The 18,475-nt window shown below is 39.7% G+C and overlaps 1 protein-coding gene across 1 annotated transcript in view; it reads right to left on the bottom strand.

Moving 5' to 3' along the window:
- Positions 1-127: 127 nt before the first annotated feature.
- The window catches only part of APEH (acylaminoacyl-peptide hydrolase), a 43,404-nt gene continuing 25,056 nt past the window's right edge, over positions 128-18,475 (bottom strand). Inside the window, exons 31-45 of the mRNA XM_081966397.1 lie at positions 18,335-18,426; positions 17,641-17,681; positions 14,841-14,962; positions 14,047-14,107; positions 13,727-13,821; positions 12,896-12,947; positions 12,240-12,328; positions 11,088-11,226; positions 7,523-7,612; positions 7,095-7,175; positions 5,188-5,276; positions 4,358-4,548; positions 3,941-4,043; positions 3,093-3,199; positions 128-612 (exon numbers count right to left, since the gene is read on the bottom strand). Coding sequence (XP_081822523.1) covers positions 498-612; positions 3,093-3,199; positions 3,941-4,043; positions 4,358-4,548; positions 5,188-5,276; positions 7,095-7,175; positions 7,523-7,612; positions 11,088-11,226; positions 12,240-12,328; positions 12,896-12,947; positions 13,727-13,821; positions 14,047-14,107; positions 14,841-14,962; positions 17,641-17,681; positions 18,335-18,426 — 1,467 coding nt within the window. The 3' untranslated portion in view covers positions 128-497. The remainder of the gene's footprint in view (positions 613-3,092; positions 3,200-3,940; positions 4,044-4,357; positions 4,549-5,187; positions 5,277-7,094; positions 7,176-7,522; positions 7,613-11,087; positions 11,227-12,239; positions 12,329-12,895; positions 12,948-13,726; positions 13,822-14,046; positions 14,108-14,840; positions 14,963-17,640; positions 17,682-18,334; positions 18,427-18,475) is intronic.

Here is an 18,475-nt window from a genome sequence, read left to right as displayed (position 1 = left end):
TTTGTTTATTACATTTATTTATCACTCATGGTTCAGGTGATTCTGAGTAGATATCATTAATCATTCCTTAATCATCAAAAAAATATATTAATGCCGAGACCTGCTCACATATAAAACCAACCCACTAAAAAGTATTCAGTTGCAAATGAGAAGCCTTATTGGAGAATTTCCTTTGGATTATGTCCGCATATCCATCTATTCAAATAAACAAGTTGGCTTGATTGTTTATATCATTTAGCAATCTAATAGCAAAGCTTTTTTTGGAAGGCCAGTTATCAGACATCAATTTTTCAATCAGAATCAGGATTTGAGTAGATATTTGTAACATTATTAACAAAATTCCTTAAAAACATTTTGAAGGTATTATTGGCAAAGAAGAATCTTCAGATGTCCACAATCTGATTGTACATTAAGTTGGGGAAAAAGAAACTCCTGACACATTGCGAAGATCACTGTAAGCAATTTAGATGTCTTCATATTTAGTTGGCAATTGACTTTCAATCTACGTTTCTGAAAAGGTGATGTGTAATCCACTGGGCATAGTTCATAAATACATCTGCTTCAGCTACTACTCCACTTAAGGCATGATTCTCTTCTGGATACCACATCAGTCTATAAAAAGGAACATTGGTGAAGTCTTTTGCAAAAGTTCTTTGTTAGAAGTATGTTGTTACAAGGTAGCTTTTCATTACTGTTTCTTTGGCATGTTTTAAAAATATTCCTGAATTGCTGAGGGAAATTCTTTGCTTTGACTGACAGTAAAGATAGTACAGTACTGACAGTACACTCATTTTAAAATAAACACGTCATTTTTTTAAAAAAGAAGCTATGCCAATCTACTCTCATTGTCAACTTCTTTGTCATCTGTCATTGCCAAAGTGGTTCCTGGCCTTTTTACAAGGGGTTGTCTTTTCAGCATTCACTGTTATCTACCTGATTTGGTTTGTGATTTGAATCATTCAAATCACAAACCAATCTATTTTTTAAAAAAATATTGAAGAATCCCTGTGTATGATTTCTCAGCATAACCAACTGTAATAAAATTTTCCAATAAGTAACACACCCAAGAAAGTTGGACACTCAGGCATATAGCTTTTCTGCTATTCTTGCTTTCTAAAAAAAAAAAAAAAAGCCCATAGCAGCAGATTGGAAAAACTTGTCATTTGTGTTCTTCGTTTATAAACTCCATTGACTCTGCTTGCATGTGGTTGGGTCAGTTTGCAATATAATCTCTAATGCTGCATGCTACTCTGCATCCTTCCTAGCTTGTAAATTTGAGGATATGGACAGAGAATTGAGAGATAAAGGTTATTAGCAGCTTGTTAAATCAATGCTGTTCATGGCTGATTAAATTACCCAGGAAAAGACTGGATCCCTAATCAAGGAAGCAATCAATGGCACCACCTAAATGGGATATGTTCCCCTGTGTCTAATATTTCAATTGAAGAAAACCTTCCCTTTACTCAGACAATTATTGATCTGTGCAATGTAACTCATTTCCCTGGGGAAAGCGATGGAGAAATGGTGGGCCTTATGCACCTATACAATACACATCTAGATAACGCTAGTGATATGCATCTATATGCATGGAAGGGACGCAGTGGCTAGTGGAGAAGATGCTGAGCTTGTCGATCAGAAAGGTCAGGAGTTCAGTGGTTCGAATCTCTAGCGCTGCGTAACGGAGTGAGCTCCCTTTACTTGTCCCAGCTTCTGCCAACCTAGTATTTCTAAAGCATGTAAAAATGCAAGTAGAAAAACAGGAACCACTTTGGTGGGAAGGTTACAGCATTCCGTGCGCCTTTGGCCATGCTAGCCACATGACCACAGAGACGTCTTCGGAATGCGCTGGCTCTTCAGCTTTGAAACAGAGATGAGCACCGCCCCCTAGAGTCAGGAACGACTAGCACATATGTGCAAGGGGAACCTTTACCTTTACCTATATGCATGGAAATGTTGCTGATTAGCAGGACCCTTTTCAATCATGCCTTTAGCCAAGATACAGTATTGAGTGACCTACTAGATAGTTTATGCTGTAAACCTGATGGAAGCCCAGCCCTAACGTTTTTCCTGGATTTCTCAGTGTTATTCAATCCCATTAATCATGATATTCTTCCAGAGAGTCTGGAATTAGGCCTCAAGTATTAAGTCAAAAGCTAATGCTAGAGGAATGCTGTTGACTCCTTCCCCATACATTTGTAATGTCCCACAGAATTCAATTTTGTCTCTCATGCTAGTCAATGTCAACAATTAGGGGGAGATCATCGGGAATCTTGGAGTGGGATGCCACCCAATGCTTCCAGGGCATTCTGATGCCTCTAAGATGTATTGTTGCTTACCATCCAACACCAAGAAGCATTAAGATGTCCTAAAACAATGCCTAACTTCCAGAAAGGGCTGGGTGAATGATAAACATTCTAATTAAATGAAAACAAGAGGAGAATGCTGTTGGAAAGAAACTGGATACAGTATTAAGTTTTGGTATGGTATTGGTTTGTTTTACATAGAACTGTACTAAAAGTGAAAACACTTAAAATCTTAAGATATCTCTTAATTCTATGTTGTCACTGAATTTACAGAACGTAGCTATGGTGAAAAGCACGTTTGCACTCCTTTGGTCAGATTTGTTTTGCAATTCTTATTCTTGTCCAGATCAGATCTTGTCTTGATTCTGACATCACAATTTTGCATGGAGCAACACTTGAAACCTATCTGGAAATTGCAATTGATACAAAACTGGGGCATCTCTTTCACTTAGGATAAAATATTACATAATCTTTATTAGTATTAGTTACCAATTGCTTATTACAGAATTCACAAGTTCTATGTACAGGCTAGCCTTCTGCTTCCTCTAATTTGGATGTTCTATTTGGCTAAGAGCAGTAGCTTGTTTGCTTGTTTGTTTGTCTCAATTACTGTCGGTAAGCAAGGACTACCTGTATTCAAATTCATTTTTGTTCCTCCACTCTGCTGGCAAATCCACTACAGTACAATTAAGGCAGGAGCCACGGTATCTGGCCATGGGAATGTGACTAAACAAAAAAGTCAAGAAGACATTCTCTTGCTTTGACTCAATATATTGAATGGCAACTCACCGCACAGGGATTCCTCTAGCTTTCAACACACGGTAATATTCCAAAGCTTGGTAAGGAGACACTCGACGGTCTTTTGCCCCAACACATAGCAGCAGAGGTGCTTGTACCTGTAGGAGAGGGAGGAACCAAGAGGTAATCAGCCAAAAAACCCTCACATAGCTTGTAACATTGAGTCGAGCAAGTTTGTTCATATTTGTTTTCAAGCAAAATATAATAAAACAAATACCAGTATATGTTGGATCCCCAAATGGCAGAATACATCTATGTGAATTATTCAAATTAGGCTAATAGTGCAATTTGTCTTCTGTTATTCACAAGGTTGGTTCACAACAGCCTTCTAGTTGAATGAGATGGCACACACACATCAGAACTGACAGACACATAAGCTTATAGACATGCAGAGTCGTATTGCTCTTTCTTTTCTGCTGAGTTGTCAGGAAATGTGCATTTATTGGAACGGATAAGCTACTTATCTGTCCTCTCAGGGCAGCTTACAAACATTCTGACTATAGCCATGTGATATAAAATATATGGTTGCTAATTGTTGAAGCTGACTTAATGGCACAGAATCAATCAATGAAATGAAAAAAAAAATGGAAGGGGACATTCAGGTCATCAACTTGAGTCTTCATTAAAATATTCCTTACAAATGCCCATCTGGACTCTGCTTGGAAATGCAGTACAGTTTAAATTCTACATCTGAGCACTACTTATGCTAAACTATGAACTTTTTTTATCTAATTACAGGGCTTTAGACATGAAATAGAGAGCAAAAAAAACACAGGCAAGATGTTTGCTGCAGGCATAGCTTCTGCAGTAAAAGAGCAGCTCCACTTATTGGTTCTTACCTTTGTAGCATGAATAATGGGGGAGGAGAGCAGCATGGCAGCCAGATCCTTTTCCGTAGGAATCCGCTCATAGGAGTATGGCAGACCTAGAGAAGCGTACCGCCTGGGGAAAGTGTACAGAATATTTATCCCCGTGACCTCTGCCTGTACTAAGGTGCCAAAAAAAACCTGATTGCTAGAAATGGCATTTGTGAAAGGCTCAGAAAGGAAAAAGGAGGATGTATGGCGCCTGAATATTGAGGATCAGGCAGCCCTATATGAGAGCTGAATTAGGATGTTAAGTTATATAACCGAGACATGCACAGATGAAATTGGCAAAAGACTCCAGAACATGTGTGCTTGAACTGGGTTGGGAGGCAAAAAAGCCAATCTCTTGGGCTAGACGGTGCAGAGGGCTTGAGGAGGCATGCTTCTTACCAGTCGGGAATGTCAGAGGTCCCCAGTAGAGTGGCCATATTGGTGACGGAATTTCTGACTGCACAGGCTTTGTACTTCTCTGGAAACCGACCAATCAAATGGCAACAGATAAAGCCACCATGAGAGCCTCCCAACAAGGCAATTCTATTCGGGTCCAAATATGCCATCTGCAGTGCCACATCTACCGCCAGCTGTAAGAGGAACATTAAGCAAGTATCTCAGAGGCTGTTGCACAGCTAGACCTTGCGCAGAAACCAGTTTCTTGGGCAGTAGAGTGCAACGCAGTTCACAAAACTGAACTTGTGACTTGTCATGCCCACAATATACGAATAAGACCCTTAATAACTCTTCCTAAGAAGCTCAGCAAATATCTGTTGTTTATGCAAGAGAAATATTTTTTTCTTCTTCAAAGGGATGCTGACAGATCAACAGGAATGTATGCATCAGGCTATGCCAGTAATGCACTGCTACTCAAAATACTGAGTTTGCTCTTCCAACACCCGTGACCTGAGCACCGCATCAAACTGGCTCGGATGAATCTGCTAAGGGCCAACTCATCCAACTGTGCAGAGAAGCCAAAAGGGATGGAGAAAAGAAGAGCCCTACTTTGATAGGACCATTATATATTATAGACTTGCCTTGCAGTCACCATATCTGTGACCATGGCTTGTTTTGCTAACCCCAAAAAGAAGGCAGATTATCCACCATTGTAAAGAAGACAAAATATGATACAATAATGTTGCCTTCTGTTCTAGCCTCAAATCCGGCCTAACCTCAGGCTTCTTCCACAGAATGGGAAGGAAAAAAATGAAGAAACAAAGGAGACTGACCTGAGTGTCCGCCACATCTTGCACTCCAACATGAGCGATGAGTGAATCAATGCTGTCCTGGCCAAAACCCAAGGAACCCCTGTAATTCACTGTATAGAAAAAATAAAGCAGAAGAGTCAAGGGCAACCTCCAGTGCTTTCCAGGTTTTAAGCAGCTTCCAAGAAAGGCACCTGGCTATCAGGCACTTTTCAAAAATTAAGCATTTCTATAGTCAAAGATAACCCATGTATAGAATGTGAAGCTGCTCATGAGAAGTACCAGCTACTGTGCTGTTATTGGTCTCCCATGACTTCGTTCTGATGCCATTCTGCTGCAGAGGTGGGTTCCTACTGGTTCAGCCCGGTTTAGCTGAGTAGGTAGTAACTCGGCCTGCCACGCCCCCAAACCAGTTCTATTGGTGGCGCCATCTTGATTTTTGTTTCTGCGCATGCGCAAAACAATCTTCATTGCAAAAATTTACTTTTTTCTCCCTTTTCTAACATTGTGCACATGCGCAGATCCTCTTAGGTGCAAATGCACACCTAATTGCGCAAAACGTTTTGCACGCACACATTTTTTTGCATGCCGAACCAGCAGTAATGCCGGCAGGAATCCACCCCTGTTCTGCTGCTGTGGTTTTAGTTGCAAAGGGAGTAAGTAACTAGCTCAAATATTCCAATAAGTCATTCTCTTTTTTGTTAAAACAGTTCCATATATAGTTTTAATTCTAAAACTGGCGTGAGCATTGCTTACAAAGACCGTAAGTCACGGTTTGATCTCCACTGATAAATCAAAGTTCTATGTACTATTAAACTGTTTTCCTGGATACTGTGATTTAATAACTAACGAAACAATAAGTTTCTCTGAAGTGAGCTACGTATGCATGAAGAATATGCATTGAAAATAATAGCTCACTCCATTCCAAGAGCAAAGCTGGGACCATGAGTTTTGCTCAGTAAAGATTTAATCTATTCCGTTGTTCTTGCTGAAGCAAATACTGCGATGGGAATGTTTTCGTTGAAGGAAGAGCAGACATTATACTCCTGAAACTGTATGATGAAAGTTGATACCATCTCAATAAAAGGGTGAGGAGGCAGCAATATTCTGTATGTGCATTTCATGGAGGATATGTTCTCACACTGGAAGGAAGTGAAACAGTGTTGTAAGATCTTGCATCTAAGCTCATTTGATGCTGCTGTCTTGTAACAGCCTCTTCTTCTGGGAAGTGTGCTGCAAATAATTTCTTGTCCAATTTCTACTCTTCCTGGTAGTTTTGCCCCTTTTCTTGGTAATCTGATTCAAACTAGCAGAAGTTATTTCATAGAAAAACGAATGAGGAAGTGAAAAGGTCCTCTCAAGGAATCACAAGTTTCCTCTCTAGAAAAGTCTACCCTTTTCATTTAATTATCTGAAGCACGCAGGATCATTTCACAAATACAAGTAATCCTCACTTAACAAGGGTAATTGGAACCGAAATTGCCACTGTTAAGCAACATAGTTGTAAAGTGTGACATCATGTGACTGCATCCTTTAGCAATGGCAGTTCTGGCAGTCCCCCGTTATCATCATCAAATAAATTACTGTGGGTTTTTAAGCAAGGACCTGATGTGACCATAACTTCCAACTTTCTGCCAGCTTCCCCATTGACTGCTTGTTGGCATCTTGCAGAGGTCGCATTTGGTGATCTCATGACTGCAGGACATTGTGAGGTTGGAAATCTGGGCTAGTTGCTGCATGGCCAGAAATCCGAGGACTGGTTATAAGAACCACTCTTTCAGCACCAACATCATTTCAAATGGTTACTGAACAAGTGGACATTAACTGAGGTAATCACCTCAGATGGACTGGAACCTGTAGCATGCAATGTCTCTTTGGACAAAACCTTACAAAGGCAAGAAATTTAAATGCGGGAATCCTGGGCCACTCACCCATAAGCACAGCAAAACCCAGCCGGCAGAGACCTGCCATAGTTGGACGCCAGCAAGCATCAAAAACTGAATGTGGACCACCTGGAAAGAAAATGGCAGATATACAGAAATGGACTGTTTTTAGAAAAGTGATCTGAGAATCCAAAATGCTCTAACATCACTCTTCTTCGTAAGTAAGAAAACAGATATCTAGAGTTGAAGAAGAAAAAGGGAACAAGCAGAGGCTGGAAATCCTGATCAACAAATTACACTTAGTTTCTTGGAAATGTGGCCCAACTCATTAAAGCAGCAAACTGCAGCTCTATGTAATAAATAACCTTTGCCCCTTTAAATTTCAAGGAACCTCAAATGAAGCAAGAAAATTAGGACTAATTGTTAGCACATATAATAGCTTACTCAAGCCAAAAAGAAGAATGGATGTGACTTACCATGTGGAGAAACCACAAGGGGAAAACGGCCTTCTTCTCCTTGTTTGCTTCCCCGAGGAATCAGCAATATGGCTTCAAATGACTGGTCAGCTATAAGAAAAGTCCAAAGTGAGCTTTTGAAGGACATCTTTCAAACTTCACTGACCAAGGGAAATCAACCTATTAACAACCTATCGATTCCTGAGAAAAGGAGCAGCTAGCATCGCCACGACATGCAATCTTGGAGCTCCAGGATCACAGTCGATACTTTTGTCACTGGACGGTCCTTTTGGACCTAAACTGTCCCACAGAGACGGTGACAGGGAAGAGTATGTCCTGCTGATCTCAGGGACATCGCAAAGTCCCTGATTTATCCAGGAGAACCTCTTCTTGCCAGAGATAGAAGCGCAGTCACTGAAGCTGCTGAAGTTGGGACAGCTCCAGAACGGGAGGAAAGCGGAAAGAGAAAGTGTGCCGTTTGGTGAGGAAATTTTATTATTAGACAAGAGACTACCCAAAAAAATCAAACTTAAATTAAATTTGAAAACAGAAGAAAGTAAGCTGTGAAATTAAGCTATGTTAGACAGTGTGTTATCCTTGTTTTTTAAAATCTATTTTCATGGATGGAACTTTTGCAAATGTTTCCTATTTTTTAAACTAAATGGATTAGTTTTTCTTCTACTTTTATTTCTTTTTATATATCAATGGATTAAGAATTTTTTCCCTTATTTTTACAATGGTGGACTGGATGGGTTTTTTTCTCCATTTATAAAGTTTTTCTTTTCTTTTCTCTGTAAGTTTGGATTATAAAGAAGATATTAAAAGAAATACAAAGAGGTCTGTAACAATAGAAGGAAAGGAAGTAACACGGCCGCTTGGAGACTGGAGGCTGGAAATATTGTTTTTTTTCTTTCCCTTTGATCATTTGTTTTACACTTCAAGGTCTCTCAGCTTGTTTACTGTGAGTGATAGCGGGAAGAGCACGGGTTGTTTATACAGGTGCTCTTCGGGAGCTCTTTCAATAGCTGGAGTGGAGAGAGGAGAGACCTTGACTGAAAGATTATAAATGAACTCACTTCAAATCTAACAAAAAGCTTCAAATGTTATAGTGGCAGTGTTTACAAATTGGAAAATGGTGCAACAAGAAAAAGAAACTTGCAAATGATTATGTTTGGAATTCAAAAGATCTTAGCAGTAACAGAAAAAATGAGAAGAGATTGGAGAATATAGAACGCAGCACAGTAAAATTTGATGGAAAAATTGGGGATGTTTATCAAATGGAAAAAGTGGAGGACAGAGTTCTAAAAATTGAAGGAAAAAATAATCAAGGAAACAAGAAAACTTGATATTGATAGTAAACTGAGCTTTGCTGGAAATGAAGAGTGGAATATGGAAAGGAGAGATAGATGGACTGGAACTCTACCCCAGACTTCAAAGTACAGAAGAAGAAAAGAGAAAAAAATTAATGGAGGTAAGGAGAGAAACTTTATCAGAAGCACGAGTGATAACTAAAGATAAACTGATTGAAAAAGCAAATGGAGGGTTTCGAGTTTACATAAGAAATGAAATGAACAATAACTTGCAAAGAGAAGTCTATATAAGACTTACCAAGAAATTAATCAGAATGCTAATGCTACAAATGGCAAGAGACATAAGACTGCACTATTACTGGAAAGACACAGGTTGATGTAATGAAAGCTGATAATCAAAATTAAGTATTATGTATAAAATGAAGTGATAATGTTTATAGTTAAATAAATGATTGATAATGATAATAATGCAAATGTATTGGTTTGTTAAGAGGAAATTCTATATAAATTGCAAATGGAGACTATGAAAGGAAGTTTAGAAATTAAATATAATCAATTTTTTTTTTAGAACATGTTATAAAGATGCAATTTTATTGTAGGATGTTGGGAGGAGTTAATGGAATGCCATTATGTGGTTTTGCTCTAAATTGGAATATTTCATATAAAAGGATGTAAAAACAATTACAGTCAAATGAAGGCTGAGGTATGATGAAAGCAATGTATATAAATACTGCATACTTGATTTAAAATATGTGATTCGATATGAATTGTAGGTGATGACTGTGGAAGGGATGCACAGAAGTTTTTGCAACCAACCGTCACACTTTCTACAATTTGTAATGGAAGATGGTTTTGTGTTTTTTGTTTTTGTCTGTTTGTGTTCATTTAAAAAATAAAAAATAAAATCGTCTTCTTCTTCTTCAAAAAAAGAACCTATCGGTTCCTCTTGTGCACATTTCCAAGTACAAGACATACTCCTACATTATGCAGAACCAAGACATTTTGCTCCTGGTCTAGAAAATCTATATCCCAATTATATAACACAAATAAATATCCTAAAAATTGTTTCCTTCCAACAATATATGCATTATGTGTAGACTTTTGAGAGCAGGCACCAGAATTTCATTTTTAATGTGTGCCAGTGTGCCCACAGGAAAAAAAATGACAATAAAGGTTATTTTATATCTTATCTTATAGCAATTTCATAAACAAATCTATGTAACTTTCTTGAAAGCAAAACTGAAATGCCATTCCTTTCTCCCATGATGTTTGTTTTTGACCCAAATCTAGCCTATGGACCTTCTGAAAGTTTAATTCAAGTATTAACCAGGTATGGCTCTACACAACTTTTTGTGACCAGCACTGTCATCTATTTGCAGAAATCTCAGAGTAGGGTGCTTTAGATCAAAAGTCCCCTGAATATGTAGTGGTATTAAAAATGGCCTTCAGTCCACAATGTAGATCAAAATGTGTGTGTGTGTGTGTGTGTGTGTGTGTGTGTGTGTTTTATGGCTTCCCAAATTATATGTGTTATAAGTAGATTTACTTGTCAACTATAAATTGAAACATTTTGGATAATAGAACATGAATACCAGCTGAAATACATGAGCATGAAATACCAGAAATACTAACACCTAGCCCTGAAAGCGAAGTGTATGGATAAAAGGAGAAAACTCCTGATTGTTTTGATTTTCCAATCTCACTAGAACCCTGGAATTTCCTGATGGCCTTTTTCCCCAGCTTTTTGAGTTTGGCTAAGGTTGCTTAAATGTTGCCACCTAGCCAACTCTATTCCAAATGTTTTACCAAAGGAATTCAGTTTGTTACAAATCAATTATTAATGCTTTAGAACTTCTCTATTTTATATAGCACGCAACAGGTTTCTATGGAACTCTCTTGTCCTATCCTTAAGTTAGGAAATAAAATGAGAGCAATTCCTTTCAATTAAGCAGCACAAGGGGATGAGAATCTAGATGCATGCAATACTTATTTTCTCTCTTCATTCTGTTTTGGATTCTTCCAGCGCTCAAGAACAATGAGTCTGATCTCATCTTTATGCCAAAAGCAGATTAAAGTTTATTTTTGGCGAATGGATATTACTCTTCTGCAGAACTGTCGTTATCACCCCCATAAATTTAACTTACTAAGTCCAGGAACCAAGTCTAGCTCCATCAAGGACCACTAAATGCAAAGCCCACAATATATTCTGGCCAACTAGCAAAGCAAGTGAGATAGTTGTATGTCTAGGAGGAAGCTCTGTGGACCTGCTTCCTTACTGTATGGGCTGCCCTTCTCAGACAAAGCAGGATCCACTGTGAGGATTTTCCATTCCATGTCAGGTAGTGCAGAAGATTCCTCCACACTGATCCACTGTAGCTTCAGCTCACTCCCTGCTGGGGGGAGCACACCCACTTTCTATAAAGCAGATATAATATGCTGTTACTAGAAGCACTACCTTGAATGGTATAGTGTCACACAATCTCTTAGCATTATATGTGGCCTGATGGGAGCTAGTTTTGTCCTCATATTTGTAAGAATGTATATTTTTTTTGCAAATTCTAAGGGACTAAGCCAGCGGTGGGTTCCTGCCAGCATTACTACCGGTTCCGCACGTGTGTGCATTTGCAACTTAAAAGGTCTGCGCATGCACACAACATTGGAAAAGGGGAAAAAATTTTTGCAAAGAAGATTGTTCTGCACAGAACAGAAAATCAAGATGGCGCCGAGGATAGAACCGGTTTGGGCGTGTGTCCGGCCGAGTTACTACCTACTTGGCTGAACTGGTCCGAACCGGTAGGAACCCACTCTGGACTAAGCTCATCCGTTTTCCTCTTAAATATAATGCCTAATTAGGATATCAGATCATTGATTCGAGGTGACTTTGAAAGCAGTTTATGCTATTTGTGGCTTGCTGGTTTGAATCTGATTTCAGAAATCACAGTGATGATTGGAGGCCTGCTTCAAAAGTGGCTGTAGGAAAATGACGACTTAATGAAGCTGAACCCCCCAAAAAAGCAAGCAACTCAAAATGGTGCTTTATCCACTGCTGAAACAATTGCCTCTTTCATTATGATTTGCACAACTCATGACTTGGCAGCATGTCTGTAAGAGACCTCCATTTTGAGAACAGATTTTCTAGGGCACCAGAGCTTGGATTAAGAAGTATTCAGGTGTTTGTATGTTGATGTACATAATGTAAACATAGGAATGTCGAAACTGATTTTTTTTTAGGGGAAGGAGGATTAGTTGACGTCTTCCACAGATTAATTAAGGAAGAAGACAACCAAAAAATGTCTCATGCAAGTACAGTATATGGGGAAAAGTACAGTAATGATTATGACTTACCAAAGTCTCTGAATTGTCATGGTAATGGGGAAATGGAAGCCCCAAAGCAACCCTTATCTTGATCTGCACAGGAAATTTCTTACCAGACTTGGAGGGCAATTGGGAGATGAACAGCTCACCACTAGCAGATCCTGCTGAACTCCTAGTAGAGTCCAGCTACCTTCTGATGTGCCTAGGGAAAGCATCAAGGATGTTATTTCAGATTTATCTTGGTTATCTTGATTCATGACCCAATGCATGAAAGTTCCTTTTCAAAGACCATTACAATACAATACAATACAATACAATAGTAGAGTTGGAAGGGACCTTGGAGGTCTTCTAGTCCAACCCCCTGCCTAGGCAGGAAACCCTATACCGTTTCAGACAAATAGCTATCCAACATCTTCTTAAAGACATTGTGGGAAAGGAAGTGAGAGGGGAATCTAATTCTAGAGGAAAATGCCATAATCTTGATATTTGTTTCTTTAGAAACAAATGGAAAAAAACCCTGCTAGACATGTGCCCAGTATGGCATTAAGATCTATATAGAAAAATGGTATGAAGCTTTTAAAAAGAAAAGGCGTCTAGGGTAAAGGAACTGTTGGCTTCACTGAAATCTAAATTTAATCAAAGAGTTAGCACAAGGCAGCAAAAATTTGCCCTCCTTTGAGATGAACATTTGTCATGTCAAAACTGACTTGAATACACACACACACACACACACACACACACACACACACAATTTAAGATTACATTGTACCTGATGTAATAGAGTTCACACTTCCTGATTTGGTATCCACAACTAACACTTCCTACAAAAGATAGAATAGAATAACAGAGTTGGAAGGGTCCTTGGAGGTCTTCTAGTCCAACCCCCTGCTTAGGCAGGAAATCCTATATCATTTCAGACAAATGGTTACCTAATCTCTTCTTAAAAACGTCCAGTGTTGGAACATTCACAACTTCTGGAGGCAAGTTGTTCCACTGATTACTTGTTCTAAATGTCAGGAAATGTCTTCTTAGATGGTAAAAAGATTGTGCCTGTGGACTTAGTTGATAAATGTGTGGATAATTTACTGGTGAAACATTCTCACATTCTCTCTCAACATAAATTACAAGGGTGATGGGTTTATCCAAGATTTAATAAATTTTATATTGTGCCCTAATCTTTCAGTCCTAACTTCTTTTTTACGTAATTTCAAGAGACAGAAGCTTTCTTCTAAGAATCTTTGTAATCCACAGGACTCATCATCTTAGATGAAAATAATGGATTGCATATTTGTAAAGTTCCTTGTAAAACAATGGCTACAGGTTATAGAAATTCAACTTTTTGTTGAGCTAGAAAACTCATATTAATCATTCTTCTGATCTACTTCCTGAGGGTTATGCTACTCTAAGCCCCTAAGTCAGAATGCAAACATTAAGACGCTTGCTGTAAAAACCAATTGTTCTTCACCACATAAATTTCACTGTCCTATCACTTCTTTCTCTTTGGCTTCTCCGCAGGGTAGTGCCTGGTGGGAACAGATAGAGCCCTGTTGTTATATCTCTTTTTTCCAACATGAAGTATTTTCTGCTGGCATCAACCTACCTTTCTACTCCTCTGAGATGTGCTAAGTAAGACTCTTCGATTATCAGAGGCCCAGCAAAGCATGGACAGTGCTCCTGAGTAAATCCCATAGAAACCTTTAAAAAAAAGAGTTTGTGGAGATATTTCACACCAGAGATACAGTATAAGAAAAATTCTAGCATTCACTAAAATATTCCTCTTTTTCAGACTACAAAAACAACTCTTAAGTGCCTAAATGAGTCCATGTGGCAATAAGACAATACATAAAATGGAGAAATGGGAGGGTAATCACAAAACGGTATTCAAATTTGGGATATATATTCTCTGAAATGGGGACTTACCAGCTGTGGAAGTTCTGACTATGTCCACTACTGTATAGGATGACTTTGTTTGCCAGTTGAGCTAAGCAGGAGAGAAGATTGCATACTGAGCATTTTCCTAACTCTTAGATTTCAGTATTAGTTTTATAATGGTAATCTGTATTCAGTAGATACAAGAACAGGAGGCATTGATTGTATGTGCCCTTATATTTTTTTAGCTTGCTTTTCATTCCAAACTAGAATATAATAAAAGTCACCGAGCAATTTCAAGTGACTGAAAATGTTCTGTACTAGCTGGCTAAGACATCATCATTTACTTTTCTAACTATAACCGATCAATGGCAATGGTCTAGGAAGTCAGTCTTTCAGATGTTAGGCCTGATATTTCATATAATTTCTAGTTCACCGGGCACCACTGCTTCTGACTGAAAATATTGGGAGTTTTTGTATGGTGGAGTCATACATCATGCCGAGTGATAATGTGGTGTTGTAGGTTAGTGTATTCAGCGAACCCAGTCTTTTTAAACAGTTCTTTATGGCTTAGTAGGATGTTTGAATCCAATTAGTTTTGGCTTATTAAAAATATTTTGAGAATAAACCTTTATTTAGGAGGGAGACAGTACTGGACCACTGAGAAATCCTCTTTTTTCCATCTTTGAGAGATGGAAGCCCCGAAAGTTTAGGAGTGGAAATAGCATGAAGGGGCTGATTATTATTTCTGAGGGAAAAGAATTTTGGAACAGAAAGGATGAACTGATGTTCCTTTGACTTGTTCTCAGTTGACAGGGATAGGCAACATATTTTCAGGCACTCACCAACTGTAGCTTCAAGCATTGACGATGAGACCCAAACACTGGTCCCTCCAAGTATAACAGGTGAGTTTGGTCAGGGCTGAGCCGGGGAGAAGAGACAGACTGATCATCTGAAGTCAATAGTTCTGCAAACAGAATGGGGTGCAAAGTTGAGGACGGAGTTGTGTCTTAAGACAACTGCATATGTGACAATAAGAAAGGTTATTTAATCTCATTTTGTTGCAACAATTGACCAAAGACCAAGTGATAACATTACCAGAACATTACCAGAGCCATTCCAACAATTAACATTTATATTGACCTTCTGAAACTATTGCCTATACTTGTTTTTCCAAAGTTCCTTCTGAGAATCTATTTCTTGATGGTTTTCAAATAGAAAACATTTCAGCTCAATGGCTAGAGATATTATATGAACTTTGAAATGCCCAACTATGCTTGTTCAAAGGTCAGACATCAGAAAAATGACACACCTGTGGGAATTCCTTGAATTCCACTCAAAATATGAGAATATTAGAAACAGTATCCTTACATTGCAGAATCCCAGTATTTGACATGACATTGGGGGTAATCAAAAACACAAGAAGGCATCATGTTTTTCCTTCGGTGTCCTAAAGAAAGAAAAGCAGTACTTTTCTTCTTTCTACAGTTACAGGAAATACAAAACACCTGACCCATATTTGTATATTTCATGTAGTTCTCAACTTACAACTATTCGTTTTTTAAAGAAAATTTATGTGGCCACTCAACTCACTCTCAATGATTTCGGATGGCTTACAAAGATAAGAACCCAATATAAAAAGAATAAAAAAGCAATAAATCCCCACTTCCTGGTGACAACAACCAAATGAGTCATTTGATGGGCTCCATCCCACTCTGGGGCCCCAGGCCAATTGGCAAAACCAAGTCTTCAGGGCGTTGCGAAAGTGTATAAAAGGTGCCAATCTTATTTCCACAGGGATGATGCTTCATAGGGAGGGAGCTACCACAGAGAAGGTCCTTTTCCTTGGCTGGGCTAGACTGACTTCCTTAAGACAGGGGACTTGTAGCATTCCCTGCCTCCCCACTCTGGTGGGTCAGGTAGATGTGACCCGGAAAGGATAGGCCTTCATCTCTCTTGGTCCCAAGCCATGTAAGGTTTTGGAGGTGACAACCAGCACCTTGAATTGGATCCAGAAGCAAATAGGCAGCCAATGCAGTTTCTGCAGAAAATGACACACATGCACTTCTAGGCCTTTATAAAACCATGAGGGCCGCTGCATTTTGAATCAAATGAAGCATTTGGATACTTCTTTTCAATTATATTGTTATGTAAAGTGCATTGCAATAGTCAAGATAGGAGGTGGATATGGCCTGGGTGACTATGAGCAGGGATTGTTGGTCCAGGAAAGTGCATAACTGGTGCACAAACCGTAGTTGTGCAAAGGGTGTCCTGGCTACGACTGCCACCTGCTCCCTGAGAAAGAGTCATGAGTCCAGGAGAATCCCAGATTATGTACCGGGTCTATCTGGATCAGTGCCATCCCATCCAAGACCAAAGATGGCACTGACTCCGTGGGCCAAAGAGCCCCAAACCAGAGCCATTCCATCTTACCAGGGCTTACTTAAGCCCACTGTTCCCTATCCAGTCCTTAAGAGCCTCCAAGCACTGCGAGAGGGAGGTCAAGGCATTGCTTAACTCACTATGGGTTGAGACATACAGCTGGGTGTCATCAGAATATTGATGCTATCTCAGGCCATGGTGGTAGATGATCTCACCCAGAGGCTTTATGTAGATGTTAAACAGAAGCAGAGAAAGTACCGAGCCCTGCAGAACCCAGCAAAGCAGGAGTTGAGACTGGACTTCTTGCTGCCTGAAGACAATAATTGGAGTCTGTCTATTATAGTCATAATATATAATAACCCCCATCTTCTCAACACAATCATTTAATGAACATGTGGGTTGTTAAATGGAATATGGGGTGCCTCAATAGTTGGAGAAGCCTTGGAGGCACAGCGCAGACCCAGCTGCACCTTCCCCAGGCATCTCTCACCCCCTAAGCACCCAGTGCTTGTTCTCTATCATTCGGGGTCCCCCCAGGCTTTGGCCTGCTCCCAAACAGGCGACTCGGTCATGCAAGGGAGCCTGTCAGTAGAAGCAACTGGCACACAGAGACAGTTTACAGCCTGTAGGCTGAGACCTATTTCCCATTCAGCCACCCAAGGGACTTGTAGTATTCAGCCTGCTTCTCAGCCCAACCTCACCCAACTTACCTTTTTGCTTTTTGCAGAGGAGCCCGGCTGATGGGATGGGATGGGATGCAATGTGTTAGGGATGTAACCTAACAAACAAAACTCAGCTTCCTTACAGAGGCTGCTGGTCTTATGGCAACCGTATGCTATTCTCTAAGCAAACAGTACTACTCGCAAGATTGTAGAAAGATCAGTACTTTAAGAAGGCTCCATTTTTGGGGCTGCCTGCTTCTGTTGATCGGTTTAGGTTCCTTTGTGCGGCTGAGTGGCCAGCTTGGGAGCAGGCAAAGAACTGGGGGACCCAGTGGGATGGGTGGGGGAGATGGGGGAATGTTTCAGTGTCCCTGCAGTTGAAACCGGGTTGTAAATACCTTTCTGGGGGAGTTTGAGGTAACTTTGAATGGTCACTAAACAATTGGTCATACATCGAGGGCTATCTGTATACAACATGTAGTCAATTTGTAAACCTGTTTATGGCAGATTCTGGGAAGCAGAACATTTTCTCTAGTCTGCAAGTGTTTGAAGAAACTCCTTCACTTTTAGGACACTTAAGATAATCTCTGAGATGACTTACCACAGCTATTTTCAGACAGATCGAAGAGAAATAGAGCTGACCTATAACAGGGAGAGGGGACAGGTGAAGATTCACCTGAAGGAACCATTTTTCACCACCAACCCAGACATCATGCCAGACTGAGGGGGAACTCTCTATCTTACAATAAGATTCAATATTCACAATCTTTACTTAAAAGAAAGCGGTATAGCAGTAAGGATTTGGAAGCTTAAAATCTCCTTTTCAGTAGGAAATACTCATATTTGCTAATGGTAATAGAACCCATGAATTAAGCAACCCTAGGGATGATGCTTTATGCAGTTTCTTGGAAATGTGGACTGGCAGCACAGGATTGGCTACCCTGTTTAAGGAAAGGCAGATATTAAGTTGGGTTTGTCCCCCATATGTTTTCTTTTAAAACCAACTGACATTTCCATATAGGGCACGGGTGTCAAACCTGCACCGTCATATTGCCATCATGTGATGTTTCACTATATTTCTCCCCTTCGTGGAGCTGGGGTGGGCGTGGCCTGCGCATGATGCATCTGGCCCGTGGGCCACCACTTTGATACAACTGATATAGGGGAATTTCAGAAATCATGACTGATCTCAGAATTGAATAAAAACCTGTTGAGTTTTTCAAAGCAATTATTCAGGTTGGCCCACTAAAATTACATTCATAATATCTCTTATCAACCCGTGAGATCTCACTTACCTTCTATTGGAACAGGCATATAATCCCAACCTGAATGGCTCATGCCACCAGCCGACAAATATTATTCCCTTGTCACCTGGGGACCACAGAGCCTGGCCAGGGAAGCAAAACCAAAGTATTAGCATGTGAGATTTTGAGCAC

The sequence above is a fragment of the Natrix helvetica genome, assembly GCF_964273705.1.
Source record: "Natrix helvetica genome assembly, chromosome: 1".
Taxonomy (NCBI): domain Eukaryota; kingdom Metazoa; phylum Chordata; class Lepidosauria; order Squamata; family Natricidae; genus Natrix; species Natrix helvetica.
The sequence above is the reverse complement of the archived record's forward strand: the minus strand, read 5'-3'. Positions and strand labels throughout refer to the sequence as shown.